Below are 18,408 nucleotides of genomic sequence, written 5' to 3'. Positions count from 1 at the left end.
AACTGTCGACCATTCCTGCAATAAAAGCAATAGAATTTGAAGGCATCAAAAATCCCGAAGTTCTGTATCTGGATTCTGGGGACAAAATACTCGAAGAAAATAACAAAGGCAGTTTCTGAACATACCGATATCGTTCATAAGGTCAGCAACCAGACGCCACATTTTTGCATTACTATCGAGGTTTGAACCCTGTAAAACGGAAATGAGACAGTTCCATATTATTTTTAGTGAGTAATTTGATATCCAGAACTCTTATGGAGTCAGCTGCTGGTAGAAGATCCCCAAAAAATCTCATACACAGTTGGTACAAAACCCTATCGACTAATACGACTAAAAATCTTGATTGAACAAGAGGAGGAAGGCTGAGAGTGAATAAGCTATATAATCCAACAAGTCTATAGAAGCACCTGATAAAATGTGAACAATATACCTCCAAGCATCCCTGTAAAGTCCCTCAGGAACCACTACAATATTGCAAACAACCGCCAGCCAACCGGTAAAATCGGGATTATATCCAATAATCCAATAAGTTGTGAAATAAAGAACACATTCTATGTCCAAAAACTCACCTGAAATGTAGCACCGATCACAGTGGCTGACTTCTCACCAACCCCAATTGCACTCAAGAGAGCCTAAAAATAGTATGCGAATAACAAAACAAGGAGGATACTTCAAATCGGATATTGAAACAACAACAAAAAAGAAAGCTTCAAAATTGAGAACATGATCTGACTTGGGTCGAAAGCATCATCCTTATATAAGTCGATAGTCCCTGCAAATCACAGCAAAAAGACAAGCTCCAGATCAAACCCATGTAAAAAATTTGGAGTTACAATACACTTACACAGAGTATCCATGTTCTTGCTTACCTGCAATGTGTCCCATACTTGAAAGCCGGTATAATCAGGAGTTACACTGCCAGGAAAACCCTGCATTACACAGATCAAGAACATTGCTTTCATCCAATCTGAAAAAAAAAATCACCCTCTAAATCGTCGGTTCCCAGCATTTCACAGTGCAAATCATTGTTGCAGAGGATCGAGTATGCCCAAATCCTGAGGATTGAAATCGGAGCCAGGGTTTATGAGAAACTGAAGAAATTGTGCCGCAAAAGAAGCAAACTTGCCTCGGGTACAAATGCTTGAAGAACTCGACTCCAGACATGGTTGAATCGATTAGCAGACCTACATATCAACCCAGAAAAAAAACCTACTTCAATTTCCTTCCAAGCCCTAGACTTAGGCGAATTGGACGGAAGAAGAGAGTTTTGAAAATTGAAAAAAAAATAGAGAACCTGTGGATGGAGAGAGAAGAGGAGGCAGTGATGGTTGCCGTTCTGAAGAGCTTCGTGGAAGAAGAACCGTTCCATTCTTCGAGCGTAATGCCGATTTGTGATGCAGAATCAGATCGTGCTTCTTCCATAGTGGCGATTTTTGCCTTCAGAATCTGGAAATCCAGGCGAACTTCGCAAGTATATTTCGCTATACAAAAAATATATTATGATTTTAAACCGAATTTGGATACTAATTAAACCGGACCGAACCGAATTGGACCGGACTGGTATAAGCCAACCGAGCATGGATGAATAAGCTTAAATATCTCGCTCTCGTCTTCTACTACTGGGTCTGCTTCTGCTTCAGTTTTCTTTCTCAAGATCTGATCCCCAAATTCACCACAGGTGCGTTACTAGAACCCTAATTATCCATATCGTCTTCATCGTTTGTTTGAGGTTGCCTATTTGGTGCCCATAGCGAAGCGAAATCGTGATTTTCAGTTCTCTGTCCTCGATTTTGCTCGGATCTGTTTACGGTTTTGTAGTTTGGACTTTGAGATTAGTCATTCGTTTGTACTTATATGATTTGGATTTGGTTGTATAGATCCGCTTGTAACTTTTCTGGAATTGTGTTTTGAAATGGCTACTAAGAGTTGATTTAGGGTTGATTTCTGGTAATTTTTTGTTCGAAACTTCGAATCTTGTGAAATCGAGATCTCTCTCCAACTTGGGGTATTGTATGAGCTTTTTAGTTGATTTCGTTTGGAGAATATGAATAGAGATGCTGTAGCATGTGAGAAGTAATATGTTGGTGTCTATGTATTACGTACAATGGATGATAGTTACGGATTGTAGTGTAGATTATGTTTTTTACTCATCCGAAATTATTTCATTTGGAACTTATGTCAGCAATTCGCTGCCTCTAAATCTTAAAACTTGTGTCTTTGTCAAGTTTTCCATCATTAAAGCATTGTCCAGACCACCATGAGTCGTGGGAACAGCTGTGGTGGAGGGCAGAGCTCGTTGGGTTACCTTTTCGGCAGTGGAGAGGCTCCCGTACCTGCGCCCCCTGCACCCGGACCGAACAATGGGGCTCCCCCGAAACCCAAGGCTGCTCCCGAACCAGCGGACATTACCGGGCAAATTCCAGCGGGTACCAATAGGACATCGGTCAACAACTATGCCCGAGCTGACGGACAGAACACCGGCAATTTCCTCACTGTATGTTTCTCCGGATGACTAAACGAATAGATATCGTTTGTATATTTGTGCTAAAAGTGAAGGATATATATATGTTGTATATTTGTGTAGGATCGACCTTCAACGAAAGTGCATTCTGCTCCTGGCGGTGGATCGTCACTTGATTACCTCTTCAGCGGAGGCAAGTAATAATACCTTTTGAGGTTGTGGTCGGCATCTGAATTTTATCTGAATCATGTCATTTGGGTTTTCTTAATCATTTTCAATCAAAACTCGGCTTATTTGGCTCTGTGGTTATAGTCAATGGAACAAACCATCTAAGTCTTCACAATTTCAATGCAAAAGTTTATCCGGTGAATATATTTCCCATCTTTAAAAACCCACTGAATTTTAGAAAATTTTCACTTAGTCTTCTATTATAATCACCCTTCTTCTGCCCACAAACGACCTCGCTAAAAAAAACATGAAAAAAAAATGGAGATTGTGATGGTCTTGTGTATTAACTCACCTTTTCAGAGTAAGGGATTCAGATTTAGATTTCTTTCTTTGTTCCAAAATGAATTTCTTTTACCCAAGATCGAGTCTCGATTCAAGATGAACATTCACGTGAATCGATTCAAGATGAACATTCACGTGAATTTATCCGATAAATCTAGTCGAAAAATTTAGTATCGGTGAACTTTCGAATTATTTAAAAAAAATATCCGGTAGTCACAGTTTTTTTGTCAGAACATGTGGCTCTGTTCAAAAAGCTTCAACTTCAACCATGAATTAATATAAAAAAAAAACATCAGATGTTTTGGAATTTTATATTTGGAAAGGAAAAACCCCAAGACTTTTCAAGAAGGATAATATAAATATTCCACATCATAGACCCACCAAACAGAACAGTGGCAGAGTTCACACAACATTAACTAATAATAGACCACGTTAGATAAAGATTCAGATCATACGATATGCAACTCTGTTTTTATTAGACCATAGTCTTCTAGCAACGGCGCCTGATGAGAAGACTCACTTCTTGTTCCGGAGACCGCGGAAATAACCGCGCGGGTTCTGCTCGAAAACGTCGCGGAAAATCCGGCCGTCCCTTCCGGGGGCCTTCATGGTTTCACGTCCAGGTTTGGAGCTGCACCCGCACAAACAGCAGAGAATGGCGCCGATCGCAGACAAGGCAGCGCCTACGACCACCACCATCGTGCTCATTGTGCTTCGATATTATATATGTTGAATCACTCTGTGTAATCTGTTCAAGGATGGCAATATCTATCTCTGATGTTTCATGCACGTATCCCTCTCTATATATAGAGAGATATTAGACACGTGCTAGTCTCTTTTCAGTTTTCCTTTGGAGATGAAATGAATCCTTCCGGCCGAAGGCCGGGAAAAGAGAGGGAAAAGCAAGATGCGGAAGTGAACGAACCCCACATCTGACGTGGAAAATCATTATTTCATAGCAAAAGAAAAAGCATTGATTGGAAAGTTGGTGCGATAAAAGCATGTCACATGGCTTGATTTATTAAAACAATAATAATTAAGGAATCTCTTTTGGTTTATTTGTTTTAATTGTAAATTTTCTGTGTCTATATTCCTTTTTTTCATTTAACCATATTTCTATACTAAGTCAACAAGAGACTTTCTCCTCTCCCGCAAGTTTTGGAATTTGATAACATATCCAAATTGTGAATAAAAAATAGAATTCTATGTTTTTTTATAATCTGGAATTTCACCTAATTTTCTATGTGAATGTTTATGTCCAAACGATAGACTCGAACCAAGAATTGGAAAGAAGCTTTACTCACTTCCTTAACGGATGAGTCATCAAATATTAGATGAAATTTTACGTTTTTCTAACAAAACAAATTCAAAACCCAAATTTAGTTAAATTAAGAGGAGTATTCATTCGGTTTCCGACCCTTTTGAATTAGCCTATATTTTGATCCAAATATCCGATTACCAATAAAAATCACATATAATAGAAAGCAGAACATCAACATTGAAGAAGCACGAGCTCACATTAACATACCACATTGGATTAAGATCAGATCATATCGCAGCTTTTTTATTAGTACACCATAGCCTTAGAGAGCTGCAATTTCTAACACCTGAATTACAAAAAACAGTCACTCGGGCAGGCTGCTTTCATCATTTTCCGACCAGAATCCGAACTGTTTCCTGTCGTCAATCCCGAGATTGCTCCAATTAGAGGTGTCAAATGAGCCACCTCGGATCATTTTGGGCTCAGCTCATTTGGCTCGGATCATTTTGGGCTCAGCTCGTTAGGCTCGTTTTCTAACGAGCCAGAAAACCCTCGCCTCAGATCGCTCGCCAGTTTTCCGATCTGAACGAGCCGGCTCGTTGAACCAAGGATATATAATATTTTTTATTTATATTTTATTTTAAATATAATTATAAATTTAAATAAATACATAAAAATTTAATAAAACACCAATATCTGACTCGTTAGGCTCGTTTTTTAACGAGCTGAAAAAATTACGGCTCTAGATCGCTCGTTTTCTAGCAAGCCACGAGCCAGCTTGCGAGCCGAACTCGTTTTGACAACCCTAGCTCCAATGGCGCCGATGACTGAGTCCAGCACCTACGACCACTGCCCATTCTTTTCTGTTACCCTTCTCGCTCATTAGGCTTTTGAGGTTGCTATTGACATCTGAATCATTTCTGAAAAAGTAAACTCACACGATATTGCTTTCAAAAACTTTCCAACTGATTCTATTCATTTGTAAAGAACATGAATTACAACTCTTTTTGTTCGAGCCTAATCCATCCCAAGAACACAACCCCCCATGAGTTTGTTCCCCCTTACAACATGAATTCTATCAGCCCATACACTATGTATGCCTCGCACACCCCGTGTAACCCTAGACTCATCTAGACCCTTTGAGCGGTTCGCCTGTTTTTGAAGGCTCCCCCTCAGATGCACTCCACTCTCTCTCAAGTATCACTCACCCGTGTTTCCCACACCTATGATTCTCCAGCTCGTTTTCACTTTCTCTCTTTTTCTGTTCTGTTGGGATACCTTTCTGTATCTCTCATGTCTTGTATTTATGCATAGCTCTTCTTCTTGTTTCCAATATTTTGCTCAATATCTTCTTTTCCTTTTTCTTGGACTTTATTCCTTTTGATCTTTCCATTTTTCTTCAATAGCATGTTTACTTTTCTCTTGAGATCTTCTAGATGTTGAATCTTTTCTTGGTGTTCTTTTCTTGCATTAACATTCTCCCCCTTTTTGACTTTATGCTTATACACACTTATACTTGAACACACATTCATCCACTTGGCTCCTCGATATCTTCCTCAACAATTTCAACCATGCATATTCCTCAGCATCTTCAACCATGCACCTTTTTTATCATTCTCCTCTTGTATCATCTCTCCCCCTATGTCTATGACCATATACCTTCCGAGCCATTTCTCCCCCTGTGTATAAGCATAAATTCAAAACCATACATGAGCTTTTGATTGCTCAATTCTAGGCCTGTATCTTAGGATCCTTGAGAGAGTTTCTGAAAATCTGGTTGTCAACCCATGTGTAGCAATTGCTTGATGTCATTTGCCCAGTTAAAATACACTTGTTATTTGTATTGATCACCAAGCATGCATCCTTTGTGAACTTCACCTTCATGCCATTATCACATAGTTGACTTATGCTGATCAAATTAGTCTTTAAGCCCTGCACGACCTTGACATCCGTCAGCTTGGATACTCCACCACATTCCATAGTTCCTTTACCAATGATCTTCCCTTGTTTTCCATCTCCGAATGTGACACTGCCACTTGTCAAACCTACTTCAAAATTCGTCAACAGCTTCTGACGTCCTGTCATGTGTCTTGAACACCCGCTATCCAAATACCAGACACCATCTGCACTCGTTTGTTCAGACGTACAGGCAACATTGCATGACACATCGGATTTACGAATCCACCTAAGATTCTTCGAAGGATGAGACATATAAGAGTGATTCAAGTTCGAATGAACGTACCAACTAGACTTCATTTTCTGTCGTAGGTGATAACAATTCCTTCGAATATGTCCTTTCTTCCCACAGTAATAACAGCTTCTATGCTCTTGTTGTTTCTGAGAGGTTCCCATATCCATTTTAACTCTTGGAGTATCTCTGACAGTACCAAAAGTACTTCGTACCAAGTCAGGTACTTCTCGTTCAAGATTTCCTCTAGACACAAATATTGTGTGATATTGTTCCTTTCCCACATATCCAAGCACCGATTGATCTTGTGCACTCCTTCCCTGTCCAAGTAGATGATCCGACTTACCAGTTCCACTCCCAAGAAGATGAAGATTTTTCTTGGTCTCTTCAATCTGACATCTCATGAGCGACGCTTCTTCTTCTTTTTGGGACAGTTGATGCTGAGTAGATGTCAGTTGGATCTGAGTATTTCTAAGTTCCTTCTCCAGCCGCTTCTTCTCATCCAACAAATATCTGCCCATTCGAACTAGTTTCGTCATTTCTTTGTATAAATCGTCCTGAGTTATTTCTTCATCATCACTTGAATCATCTTCAAGTATTTCTTCTCCTTCTTCAATGATTCCAAAGAATGCAACAGACATAGAAACTTCTTCATCGTCGTTGTCCAACTCGGTTTCCTCCTGTTCATGGGTGACAAGTGATTTTTCGTACTCCATCTCGGTATGCCCATAATTAGTTGAGTCAAATATCGCATGTTTCCTTAGTGCTTGCATCTCTTCGTATCCATCCATCGTGTGAGACTGAATCGTACACCGATATGAGAGGAAAAATTTTCTACGATCAGTGACCTGCTCTGATACAAATTGAAAAAGTAAACTCACACGATATTGCTTTCAAAAACTTTCCAACTGATTCTATTCATTTGTAAAGAACATGAATTACAACTCTTTTTTGTTCGAGCCTAATCCATCCCAAGAACACAACTCCCCATGAGTTTGTTCCCCCTTACAACATGAATTCTATCAGCCCATACACTATGTATGCCTCGCACACCCCGTATAACCCTAGACTCGTCTAGACCCTTTGAGCGGTTCGCCTGTTTTTGAAGGCTCCCCTCAGATGCACTTCACTCTCTCTCAAGTATCACTCACCCGTGTTTCCCACACCTATGATTCTTCAGCTCGTTTTCCCTTTCTCTATTTTTCTGTTCTGCTGGAATACTTTTCTGTATCTCTCATGTCTTGTATTTATGCATAGCTCTTCTTCTTGTTTCCAATATTTTGCTCAATATCTTCTTTTCTTTTTTTTTTTTACTTTATTCCTTTTGTTTGATCTTTCCATTTTTCTTCAATAGCATGTTTACTTTTCTCTTGAGATCTTCTAGATGTTGAATCTTCTCTTGGTGTTCTTTCCTTGCATTGACGATTTCATTTGGGTTTTCTTGAGCATTTTCAATCAAAATTCTGCAATGGAACACACCCTGAAAATATACAAATCGACTATATATATACAGCATTGTAATTGAACTTGTTGTTTGTGTGTTTTTGGATCCATTTTCTGATCAGAATTTTAGGTTTATACCCATATCTCATATGCATATTTCAAATTGCAGTTTTATAATAGTCTATAACGCTGCACACACACACATATATAACCAGTGGCGGATCCAAAAATTTTTTTCAACATGGGACAAAAAATATAAATATGATATAAAATATAAAAAACTAATAAAAATATATTATCAGAAAAATATTTTTCATTATATAGCTAAATTCTCCGATCTTTCATTTTTTTAAATCTATTCCTAACAACTTCATTTATAATTATCTCAAACATATTTTTTTCGATAAAACAAATTAGAAAATCACTCAAAGGCTGATCACCAATCCGATTACGCAAAGTTATTTTAACATGACTAAAAACTGTCATATAAATGAGCAATTTTGAATTTATTCCGTTAAATAGATCATTAAATTTTGGACACTGTAAATTTTTTTGAGAAATTTCTCAATAGATTTCTCTGTTAAATCAATTATGAGATTTGTATAAAAACAAATTTATTAATATGATAGATATTTAGAAATAAATGAATAAAAGATAAAAAAAATATTTAAAATAAAATCCAGAATACTTACATATTTTTGTTGGTTTTAGTTTTTTGGATTTGATTATTATTGGATTTTTATTTTTTTATTTGATAAAAGATTAAACAGAATTTGTAGTTGGTAAAGAATATAAAAAAATGAAGGAGAATGTAAAATTGGTAGAAAAAAAAATTGAAAAAAAAAAGATTTAGGGTTAAAAAAAATGAGGGGGCACCACTTAATTTTTACTGGGGGCATTGTTATAATTTAATTAAAACTATAAGTAATATTTCTTTTTTTAAAAATGTGAATGGGGGCATGTGCCCCCACTTATGTGCAAGTAGATCCGCCCATGTATACAGATATGTGAAATATTTGAGAAAAAGGTGCTTTGGAATCACATCTGTAACAAAAACCACTGAAATTTATGATTTGTTTTTCACATAATATTCTTTTATAAAAAGCCCAAGACTTCTCAAGAACAATAATATTATAATATAACGATATTCTACATCACACACCACCAGAATTCATTAAGAGAATCCAACAGAAATGAGAACAGAAAAAAAAAACAGAACACTGACAGAGTTCACACAACACCAACATACGACGTTAGATAAAGATTCAGATCATGTGACATCCAACCCCATTTTATTACATCACAGTCGACTAGATAGATAGAGAGAGAGAGCTGCATGCAAGCTCATAAACAACAGCAACTGAAGGCTCACTTCTTGTTGCGGAGACTGCGGAAATAGTCTCTGGGGTTTTGCTCGAAATCGTCGCGGAAAATCCGGCCGTCCCGTCCGGGAGCTTTCATGGTTCTCCGCTCAGGCTCGGAACTGTCCCCAGCCATCAAAACGGAGAGAGCTCCGATGGCGCCGATGACAGACAAGGCAGCACCTACGATCATTGCCTTTGTGCTGCTACTGCCGTTTTCTTTGCCGCTGCTCATTATGCCTCGATAATATATTATATCACTCTGTATAATCTTTCGAAGGATGGTGATAACTATGAGAGATTATGCACACATATATAGATATATATGCTAGTTTTCTTTTTCTTTTGGAGATAATAGTAAGAGAAAAAAAACAGAGGAATAAAATGAATACTTACGGCCGAAGGCAAGAAGGAAAAGAGAGGGAAAAGTAAGATGGAAAGTGGGCGAACCACCTGACGTGGAAAAATATTCTTTTATTTAAATAATATTATTTAAGAATATAAAAAGGGTACAGCCGAGCCGCCAGCAAGCACTAGAAGGTGTTGTATCCCTTTGGTTTATTTGTCTTAAATTTATATTTTCAGTGCCTATTTTTTTTTTTATGTGACTATATTTCTATACTCAACAACACATATCCCACTTAGGGAATCTAATAGGAAACAGAACATCCACATTTAATTATAAATAGCAACGATTTTTTTTTTTTGATAACGGAGCGTCCACCACCGAAATCCAGACTAATATTCGGGATAGTAATAGAAATAAGTCATGTGCTTTAAAATATTCACTCCCCTCCCCATGCTGATACTCAAACTTGAGACGGAACAAGTGTTTTGCATCCTAATTTCACCGGTTGACCTAACCAGATTCTGGTAAATAGTAACGAGTTCACGTTAACATACCAGATTGGATAAAGATCAGACCATACTGCAACTCTTTTTATTACATCATTAGTCTTAGAGAGCTGCGCTTTCTAGCATCTGGATTCACTTGTTGTTGCAGAGATTGCGAAAATAGTCGCTCGGGCTGCTCTCGAAATCGTCCCGGAAAGTCCGGCCATCCCTTCCGGGAGCTTTCATCGTTTTCCGACCAGAAACCGAATCGTTTCCTGTCATCAAGCCGGAGATTGCTCCAATGGCTCCGATGACTGACAGCGCCACACCTACGACCACCGGCCAATCTTTTCCGTTGCCCTTCTCGCTATATTTATATATCAATCTGTATCATCTTTTGTAGAACTTCGTTATCTATCTATGAGATTTTATGCACACATGTATGTATATATACACACACAAACTCAGTTTTCTATGCTTGTTCCAAGTAGAGCATTTAATCCATTGATGTTCCCAATTCATTGGAACTGAGCAAAAGGGCAGGATAACTGCCACAAGAATTTCTCTCGATGGTGGATTTTGAACGACCATTCAAAACATGAAACATACGATTTATGTACAGATGAAATTTTGACCATATTTCCAACATTCATCACATGAAAATCCCTGAAACCTGAAGAACTTTCACTATTTTTGCTATCGTTTTACTTCTTTCTCCTACCAGTAACCACAATCTATGTACAAAGTCTGAAACTTTCTCCTGAGAAAACCCTTGCCCATCTTCAAGACTAGGATCTGATTGACCCGAAATTGACAAAAGATCTCGACTTGAAGAGGCCTCCGAATAGAAATCTCGTCGGAGATTCTGGAGATGCCGGTTTTAGACCCCCTGTCTTGCCTTTCACTTTGAGTATCGTTTGCCCAATGACTTGTCTGATTGCATCTATGGTCTTGGCATTGACTTGGTACCCCGAAACATCGCTCACATAGAATGTGTTGAGAGCTTTTCCTTCTTTAGTTTTCACTTCGGCCCTTGTGACGGTAAGGCTGTTCTCCCGGAAGATTCGGGTTACATTTGACAGTAATCCAACTCTATCTGTGGTGCATAGCTCAAGCTTCAAACCCTAAAAAACATCCATGAAAACCAAACAGAAATGCTACATTTCCTCAAACCGAACATCCAATGATAAATTTGTTTACAGTATCAAACCGAACATCCAATGTTACGTATAACATTACCTCAGATACCCTTCTTTGGATAGCTGCTCTGAGGCATCTTATCACACGCTGTCTTTCGGCCTCAGATTTTACGGGAGATCCATCTGTATGTCTTAGGTAATACTCCTACAAAGCCAAAAATACAAAAAATTTGTGTAAATGGATCGTCCAAGAGTTAAAAGATTCAATTTTTAAAAAAATTTAGAACCAGATGAGAGAGTACCTGATGAGCTTCAGGACCTTCAGCGTCAATCTTTGCATGGAAAACCATATACTTCATATCTGTTAACGTAAAAACCGTATCGAAGAGAAGCTTTGGCCTATCTTTACTTCTGATAGTGACAATAGAGTAATCTCTATCATGCCAATTCACTACATCTACATCCACATCCGGCCTAAGTCTACCAACCTTATCCACAGCATCATCACCATTGGCCCGCTGTTCATAATCTCTACCAGCAAACATCATCTGATGAAGCCTCCGATCGGTGTGAGTGACCTCGGAAGAAGGAACCATGGTTTTCGCTTCATGGATTCTACCGTTGCTTCCCATAAGCACATTACCGAGAAGCTTCTTGATTTTGGACAGTCTTTCTGGGTCAGTAATTGCACAACCCGTTTCTTCATCGGTGATCTGTACAACAGCTGCTGCTCTCGTGTTGTGTGTCCATATTTCAGCATTCACCACGTTGCACTGGAGATCTCTTAGGACAGCACTTAACTCAGAAAGCAAACCAGGCCGATCACTTCCTGTTAACTCGATGACCGTGAAATCTGATGATTGCTTGACCCCGACTGATTTCATAGATGACATAAAGCAAGACTCAGGCCCAAGAGCCTGCAGAAACACATCGAACCGTTAGACCATTCTCACATGGGAACAGATGAAACAACAAAAGTAAGTCCGAGAACAAGACTTTCATCACTTACTTTGCGAATATAATCAAGAACCAGTTCATCGGTGACCTTGTTCCCATCTTGATCGGTAACGTTAAAAACTGCTCCAAAATCAACCGAATAAACAAACAAGCAAACAAACATTAGTTTCATTCTCCATGATTTCGAGTTTTATGACAAAAACATAAAAAGGCATAGCAAACAAAGGAAGACTAGCTTTCCGCACCATCCATAAACCAGCCACCATCCGAAGATACATAAGCTTTTCTGATACTGAGATTGAGATCGGTTAGGACTTGAACAACTTCGAGAAGTATTCCGGGCCGATTCACGCTATCCACCTGAATCAACCACCAGAGTTATACTTGCACAGACCAAAGTACTTTGTCCTAACCGATGGAAAACAGCAAACAGATAGATTACTCATGCATGGAGACCAATCAAAAGCAGCAGAAGATTCATCGGTACCTTAACAACAGTAGCATCCTTGCAGACCTCGTTATCGATCACAACCCTAAGGATAATCGGATTTACTCGATCAGCCTAGCTTAGAAGAAGAACAACAACGAAAGTAAAACAGAAATCTGATCTGAAGCGATTCGATACCTGGGTGGATTCATTCTTCTGATGAATTTGGCATACTCATCGTCCGTATTATGCGAAACGCTAGAGCAGACATCTGATCACCACCAATGAAAACCAGATATTAAAAACCAATGAACGAAAATCGAAACCCTAATCAAATACTCAGATCAAAACCAAACAATGGTCCATAGAATCGAATCGGAGTGATTTGACCGAAACCGGAGTTCCTCCGGAGGCAGAGACAACAGGGAACTGAAAGCACAACAAACCATCAACCAAAAAACTAAGCAAGACCCAAGAAAATCTGACAAAAACTATGAAAACCCAATTTCAGAAACAGTTCACCGGACAGATTTGGACCAGCCAACCATCAAATCGATAGGGGTAAAACGGGGCGAAGAAGAGTATAGAGCGGGAGAAAGAAACCAACCCATATCAGCTTCTCGTCAGTATAAATTTCTTCTGCCACCGAAGAGAAAAAGAGTTTTTCCACGCTCCACTCGATCGATTTTCCGGAAGAACTGCAAATTAACAGGGCGAAGATTGGAGGAAGGTCGAAATACAAAACGGAGAAATCTCTACGCAGAAAAGGGAAAAAGATTACTTGTTTATACTAGTAATTAAGAACACAACTCGGAGTCTGACGCAAATCCAGCAGGCAGATTTCTCCCCCAAACCCGCCTCGAAGAAAACGAACGACGAACAAATTCCAGAAAATGTGACGGCGATACACAACGCTGGGCGCACGTTAGCAGCCACCAAAGCAATAACGCTGTTTCCCGAATCCATGAAATCTACTACGTTGATTTTTAAATATCGTTTTAACTTCAAACATAGAAATACCCTTTTTAATTAGTTCATCTTTTCAATACTATTTATCGTTTTTCTTTTATTAACTATGATGGAATATAGATAAATTTAGAAGAAAAAAAATATCAAAAAAGCATAGAAAATCCAAAAGGTCATTCATTTTAAAACAAAAAAAAAATCCTAAAACGTCATATAAAATTAAAACTCTTTTTTTCCCTTGTTCTCTCTGTTTGAAATTCCTTTTTCTTTTTTCTTTTTTTACAAATTTTCCATGTTATGAATTTTAAGATTCCAGATAATAACATTCAATCCTTTTCCTCTTTTGTCTCGACACCTTTTTCTCTGCTTTATTATACCTTTTTACAATTTACAACTCACAAGTTTCGGTCGTTTCATTGGCCAAAACCCATCTCATTCAAACACCAAACCCGAACCTTGTAACTTCATCCCGACAATCTCGTCCATCTTCTTCGCCATTTCTCCGGTCAGATGATTCTTCCAGTCACCGACCTCGCCTTTCCGGAAGAAGTTCTTGCAATCTATACTGCAGGGTGCTTTCCCTGTCTTGTTAATCTCCAGATCCTTCAAACTCCTCAAACTACACAGATTCAAGATCTCATCCACCGATCCATTCATCTCTTCCTCTTCCGTAAATGGGCATCCCAAGAAGCGGGCGAGTCTCTTGATCTGGGCGCGGGGCTCGTTTTTCATGTCCTCGTACTTCGTGAAGAACACTCGGTCCGGATTCTCCGAGCTCTCTTTCCAGTAGCTTAGTGCATGGTCCCAAAAGGGTCCGCAGAAATGAACTCCTCTGCAGAAGGATTCGATCATGAGCTTGAGCGTTGTTCCATGCATCTCCGAAATCATATACCCCCTTCTGAAATGCCAAGCCGACACTACATTATCTTTAAGGTTCCTACAGACGTACACGATCTTGCAAGAAGATTCCTTCACGGATTCTTGGAGCAGAAGAAACGGCATGTGAGTGGCAAAGAGCCCGGGAGAGGGGACCTTGGCGAGATCCGGAGTTTTGTTTTCAGAGTACAGATCGATCTCGAGAAAGGGCACGAGGGTATGAGGGTTTTGAGAGAGTAGAGGGTGGTTTTCTGGGTTAGAGCGGTATTTAGATCTGTTGACAATGGCGAAGGTAAGGGCTTTGAGCCAAGTGGTGCCTGCTTTGGGGAAAGAAGCGACGATCACGTCGGTGTCTAGGGTTCGGAAGTGGTTTTGGACATCAATAACTGCTTGAAGAGTGTTGGAGTAGAACCAGAAGCCATTGTAGTTGCAGAGATTCCTCCCCAAGAAATCTTTGTCCGAGGGAAGCGAAGAGATCAAACTCTTGCATTCTTGTCTGACCTTGTCTTCTCCCATGAAACTTGGAATATCATCGGATCGAGTGTCTTGAGAAGCCGCTTCCATTTCTGAATTAGGTTTTGTTCGGCCTTTTTGTTGCAAATCTCATCACAAGGTGACTCTTTTTATACAAATACGTACAATGTTTTAGGTTTTTGTTTGTTTGTTTGCTCACGTTTTCCACATTCACTGAACCCAAATCTGTCGGCATGGTTTTGTCCGCTTCACTGGTTGTAAAAGATAACAAGATAAGAGGGATGATATGATATGACCGACCCATAAACTAAAATGCATTCTGAATAATTAAGGAAATGACTAAATAAGTAATCAATTGCTGAACTATTTGATCTAATTTGGATACATCAACGGGTGAAACGGAATATATATTGTATGTCCCGTTTCAAATTCGAGTTTTAAATTGAGGAATGAAGCGTAATTTCAATCACATCACATACTTTCGATTTTGAGATTAGCCCGAACATCCCTCAGCATATCCGATAACCAAAAAAAATTCTCTATCTCTTGGAGTGGACCTTAAAAGCCGAATAAAATCATGATATTTGAAATTATTATTATTTTTTGGTCAAAGTATTCGAAATTATTATTATTATGCCTTTTTAATCTTTTTCTTCCTCGTTGACACGCGACTGAATTTGGGGTCGCAGTCGTTTTCTCACGACCAAGGGAAGACAGAGGAGACAAGTGGGATGCACTTTCATTGCATATGATTTCTCATCAATCTTGGAATATCCCTAAAGTTTGATCATGGTGGTCTGACCAAATGAATATTATATGGTCGGACTCGGAGCCAATTGGCTTATCTCATCAATGTATAGAAAATAATCAGTTATGGTCTCCCTTCAACCAATATTATCGCTACTCGTAGTTTCCTGGTTGGAAATTGCTAATTTTTTAACCCCAATAAAAAAAATTCGGAGGGTATTAAAAATAAATATTTGTGAATGACAAATTTACTTCAAAAATTTTGAATTCGATTATACTAATAGGGAGAAGAACATAATTAATTGTATAACTAAATGTTGACTTCAAAGACATTAAACGGTTGAATCTCCTGATTATAAAAAAAAATACTATACTATTATTTTAAGATATCATATATTATATAATCGGGAACATGCTTGACATATGGTATACATGATGTCTTCATGCACCGAACAAGTATTGTCCACATTTCTTTTTTATTACAAGAACTTCTTCCCCCTGCCGACTTTTTTTTTTTGTAATAATATCATATATATTACACTATACGCTATGTTTCAGATTCATGTTATGTGGACAACATGTAATATTTTATTTTACTTTCTACCGTATCTCACGATCCCCATGCATGCATGCATGCATGCTCTAAAACGGTAATTTAGTTTTTTTTTCCTGTTTGACATTATAATGGAGGAGACGAAAACAATTTAAAAAAGCTATTATAAAGATCAAAAGCTCTTCCCATGTATCCTTTTCTTCCTCGCCATCTAAAAAATCAAATCTAAATATTACAATAATGTTACGATAATCTTAAAAATCAGATCAAAGCATAACCAAGATTCGCTATCGATTTAATACGTATTCACATTTTCATGTGAAAATTCATTACCTCATAGAGCAGAACGCAAATTAAAATCGTGAATCTTCGTATGGGTAAAAAAAACTTTCGTGTAGTTTTTCCACAAGGTATATGTGATAGGTATTATCAATATATAAATACATAACCCACATGTCTATGGTCGAGTGGTAACTGGACTGGAAGTGAGGGTGTTCCTCCTCCAGGTCAGGGGTTCGAATCCAGATATGCGGGGAGGGAGAGGCGTAGCCAAAGGCTGCGTGTTCAAAGATTGCTCCCGGACCTAGGAAGATGTAGGTTGGGTCGAAGGCCTAGGTGAACTTCCTGGTTTGACAAAATATATATATATATATATATATATATATATATATATATGATAAGTTATCCTCCAAATCTGACAAATGTTTATTTGTAGGTTATCCTAAGGAAACTAAGAGTTACTACTTCTATTGAATTTATTTTTGTCGTGTACATTAAGATATAAATAGCGGATTATAATAACCTTACCGTTCTAAATTCGTCGTGGATAATCAAATCAATTAGATCTTGAATTTGTTATACAAGTCATGCCGTGTTTGAAAATAAATTTTCTTATTAAAAGAAATAAGAGTTTTTGTGGATTGAGTTTCTAAGCTCTGCGGAATTCATGGAAAGATTGAAGTTTACCTAACTATACATTTCGTTGACGTACTTGTTCACAGGCGAGCAACGCATGATTCTTTGTTTTATAATATTCAATTTTTAAATTTTCTTTAATATATAGTTTTGTATTATCTCCATTTAAGAAGAAAATCCAAAAAAAAATAATAATCAATAATCGTATCTTTAATTTCCAATTTATAGAGATTAAGTGTTTTAAATTAAGACAATTAACTGAGAAATTTCATATAAACACACCAATTAGTTCCACCAATTTTCTATTCATGCCCAACGTCCAATAACGAGAGTTGTCACCAAATTAATGTCTATATATAGAAAATTGATAGTATTTATTTTTTAAATTATATAGGTATTATTATATTTTAACAAATATAATAAATACGGATTTTTCTCTAATTAAAATCTTTAAATGTGCTTCCTGGTCAGGGCCCACTAAAAAAGCGGAGCCGTTGGATTAGCAGGAACAGTTGTCAAACGCTCCATTTGCACCGAGATCGTACGGTCATCCTAACTGGACCACCGTAATAAAAGCGCCACGTCTGCACACCAAATCTTCTCACATTTTCCGGATTTACCCTCTCCACGCAACGACGAAGCCGGCTTTCCATTGAATGCGCAAGTTAGCAGCAGAGATAACATCTGGTGGACACGTGTCGCCTTCCGAGTGTTCCGGATCTTCCAAATTACCCATTTGCCGATCCCCAAGAAAATCGTTGAAAGGGAATTTAAAAAAAATAGGGGAGAAGGGTGTTTATCGTGTGCAACGCGACGTACCGTAACAAGTCTAAAAACGGTGCTAATCCTCGCATCTATAAAAATTAGTGTTTTTTAATCAATAACTAACTACAATGATATAGTATATATACACATATACATGCATTTTATATATTTTTAACGTTACAAACAAAACTTTGATTGAGTCAAAGAGAAAAACAACAAAAGAGAGATGGAAACAGAGAAGGGACAAAATGCGAACTGCCTCAATTCCTTCTCAGATAGTGGACTTTTTTTTTTTGTTTCTCTTAGTTTCCTTTTTTTTTAATCTAAACCCCCCCAAAAAAAAAGTCAAAACCGAGGAGGAAAGAGAGGAAAACCCGAGGTGCCGTTTCGTTGATATGTTCTCCGAATTCTCTTGGAGTTTTTTCCTTCCCTCCTAAGGGTTGTTTGGCTGCCGAGAAAATCCATCCGTATAGAAAGTTCCTTATTTTTCATCTGACAGTGCAGGAGAGAGAGAGAGGGGGGGGGGGGGGG

At 38.2% G+C, this 18,408-nt stretch overlaps 4 protein-coding genes across 8 annotated transcripts in view; 1 reads left to right on the top strand and 3 right to left on the bottom strand.

Moving 5' to 3' along the window:
• LOC104824056 (protein root UVB sensitive 3) overlaps positions 1 to 1,475 on the bottom strand; it is a 3,946-nt gene extending 2,471 nt beyond the window's left edge. For 2 of the 4 annotated variants that reach the window (XM_010555973.1, XM_010555974.1), the window contains exons 1-7: positions 1,295 to 1,474; positions 1,127 to 1,184; positions 870 to 929; positions 734 to 772; positions 570 to 632; positions 408 to 464; positions 126 to 189 (exon numbers count right to left, since the gene is read on the bottom strand). In XM_010555973.1, the coding sequence (XP_010554275.1) occupies positions 126 to 189; positions 408 to 464; positions 570 to 632; positions 734 to 772; positions 870 to 929; positions 1,127 to 1,184; positions 1,295 to 1,422 (469 nt within the window). In that variant the 5' untranslated portion in view covers positions 1,423 to 1,474. Of the gene's footprint in view, positions 1 to 125; positions 190 to 407; positions 465 to 569; positions 633 to 733; positions 773 to 869; positions 968 to 1,126; positions 1,185 to 1,294 lie in introns of those variants that run through there. The other 2 variants (XM_019203788.1, XM_010555976.1) reach the window with 2 other exon arrangements.
• Positions 1,476 to 1,581: 106 nt separating this feature from the next.
• On the top strand, positions 1,582 to 2,833 carry LOC104824055 (protein SPIRAL1-like 1). Its single transcript, XM_010555972.1, has 3 exons — positions 1,582 to 1,678; positions 2,226 to 2,494; positions 2,585 to 2,833. Exons 2-3 carry the CDS (start codon positions 2,258 to 2,260, stop codon positions 2,660 to 2,662), a joined length of 315 nt encoding a protein of 104 aa, XP_010554274.1. The 5' UTR covers positions 1,582 to 1,678; positions 2,226 to 2,257; the 3' UTR covers positions 2,663 to 2,833.
• A 7,795-nt stretch (positions 2,834 to 10,628) lies between these two features.
• LOC104824054 (ACT domain-containing protein ACR5-like) lies at positions 10,629 to 13,553 on the bottom strand. 2 transcript variants are annotated; one of them, XM_010555971.2, is made up of 9 exons: positions 13,363 to 13,553; positions 13,189 to 13,279; positions 12,780 to 13,010; positions 12,642 to 12,687; positions 12,400 to 12,514; positions 12,207 to 12,274; positions 11,500 to 12,114; positions 11,298 to 11,402; positions 10,629 to 11,182 (listed from the first exon to the last, which is right to left on the bottom strand). In XM_010555971.2, the coding sequence occupies exons 3-9, from the start codon at positions 12,791 to 12,793 to the stop codon at positions 10,847 to 10,849; spliced, it is 1,299 nt and encodes a 432-aa protein (XP_010554273.1). In that variant the 5' UTR covers positions 12,794 to 13,010; positions 13,189 to 13,279; positions 13,363 to 13,553; the 3' UTR covers positions 10,629 to 10,846. The 2 variants fall into 2 exon arrangements, with proteins under 2 accessions (XP_010554273.1, XP_010554272.1); XM_010555970.2 differs by having other exon boundaries at positions 12,780 to 12,852.
• A 245-nt stretch (positions 13,554 to 13,798) lies between these two features.
• On the bottom strand, positions 13,799 to 15,139 carry LOC104824053 (cytosolic sulfotransferase 11-like). The gene has a single exon (XM_010555969.1). The coding sequence runs from the start codon at positions 14,985 to 14,987 to the stop codon at positions 13,980 to 13,982; it is 1,008 nt and encodes a 335-aa protein (XP_010554271.1). The 5' UTR covers positions 14,988 to 15,139; the 3' UTR covers positions 13,799 to 13,979.
• Between the last annotated feature and the right edge of the window lie 3,269 nt (positions 15,140 to 18,408).

The sequence above is a fragment of the Tarenaya hassleriana genome, unplaced genomic scaffold (assembly GCF_000463585.1).
Source record: "Tarenaya hassleriana unplaced genomic scaffold, ASM46358v1 Cleome4, whole genome shotgun sequence".
NCBI classification, from domain to species: domain Eukaryota; kingdom Viridiplantae; phylum Streptophyta; class Magnoliopsida; order Brassicales; family Cleomaceae; genus Tarenaya; species Tarenaya hassleriana.
Note: the sequence above shows the minus strand (reverse complement) of the source record. Positions and strands in the feature narration are given on the sequence as shown.

Excerpts from the sequence above, each read along its gene's own strand:
- LOC104824055 (XM_010555972.1), top strand. The coding sequence starts at position 2,258 with ATGAGTCGTGGGAACAGCTGTGGTGGAGGGCAGAGCTCGTTGGGTTAC. Across the intron at positions 2,495-2,584 it reads ACACCGGCAATTTCCTCACT|GATCGACCTTCAACGAAAGT; the intron begins GTATGTTTCTCC and ends ATATTTGTGTAG.
- LOC104824053 (XM_010555969.1), bottom strand. The coding sequence starts at position 14,987 with ATGGAAGCGGCTTCTCAAGACACTCGATCCGATGATATTCCAAGTTTC.
- LOC104824054 (XM_010555970.2), bottom strand. Across the intron at positions 12,275-12,399 it reads TGGTGGCTGGTTTATGGATG|TTTTTAACGTTACCGATCAA; the intron begins GTGCGGAAAGCT and ends ATTTTGGAGCAG. Across the intron at positions 11,183-11,297 it reads TCCAAAGAAGGGTATCTGAG|GGTTTGAAGCTTGAGCTATG; the intron begins GTAATGTTATAC and ends GATGTTTTTTAG.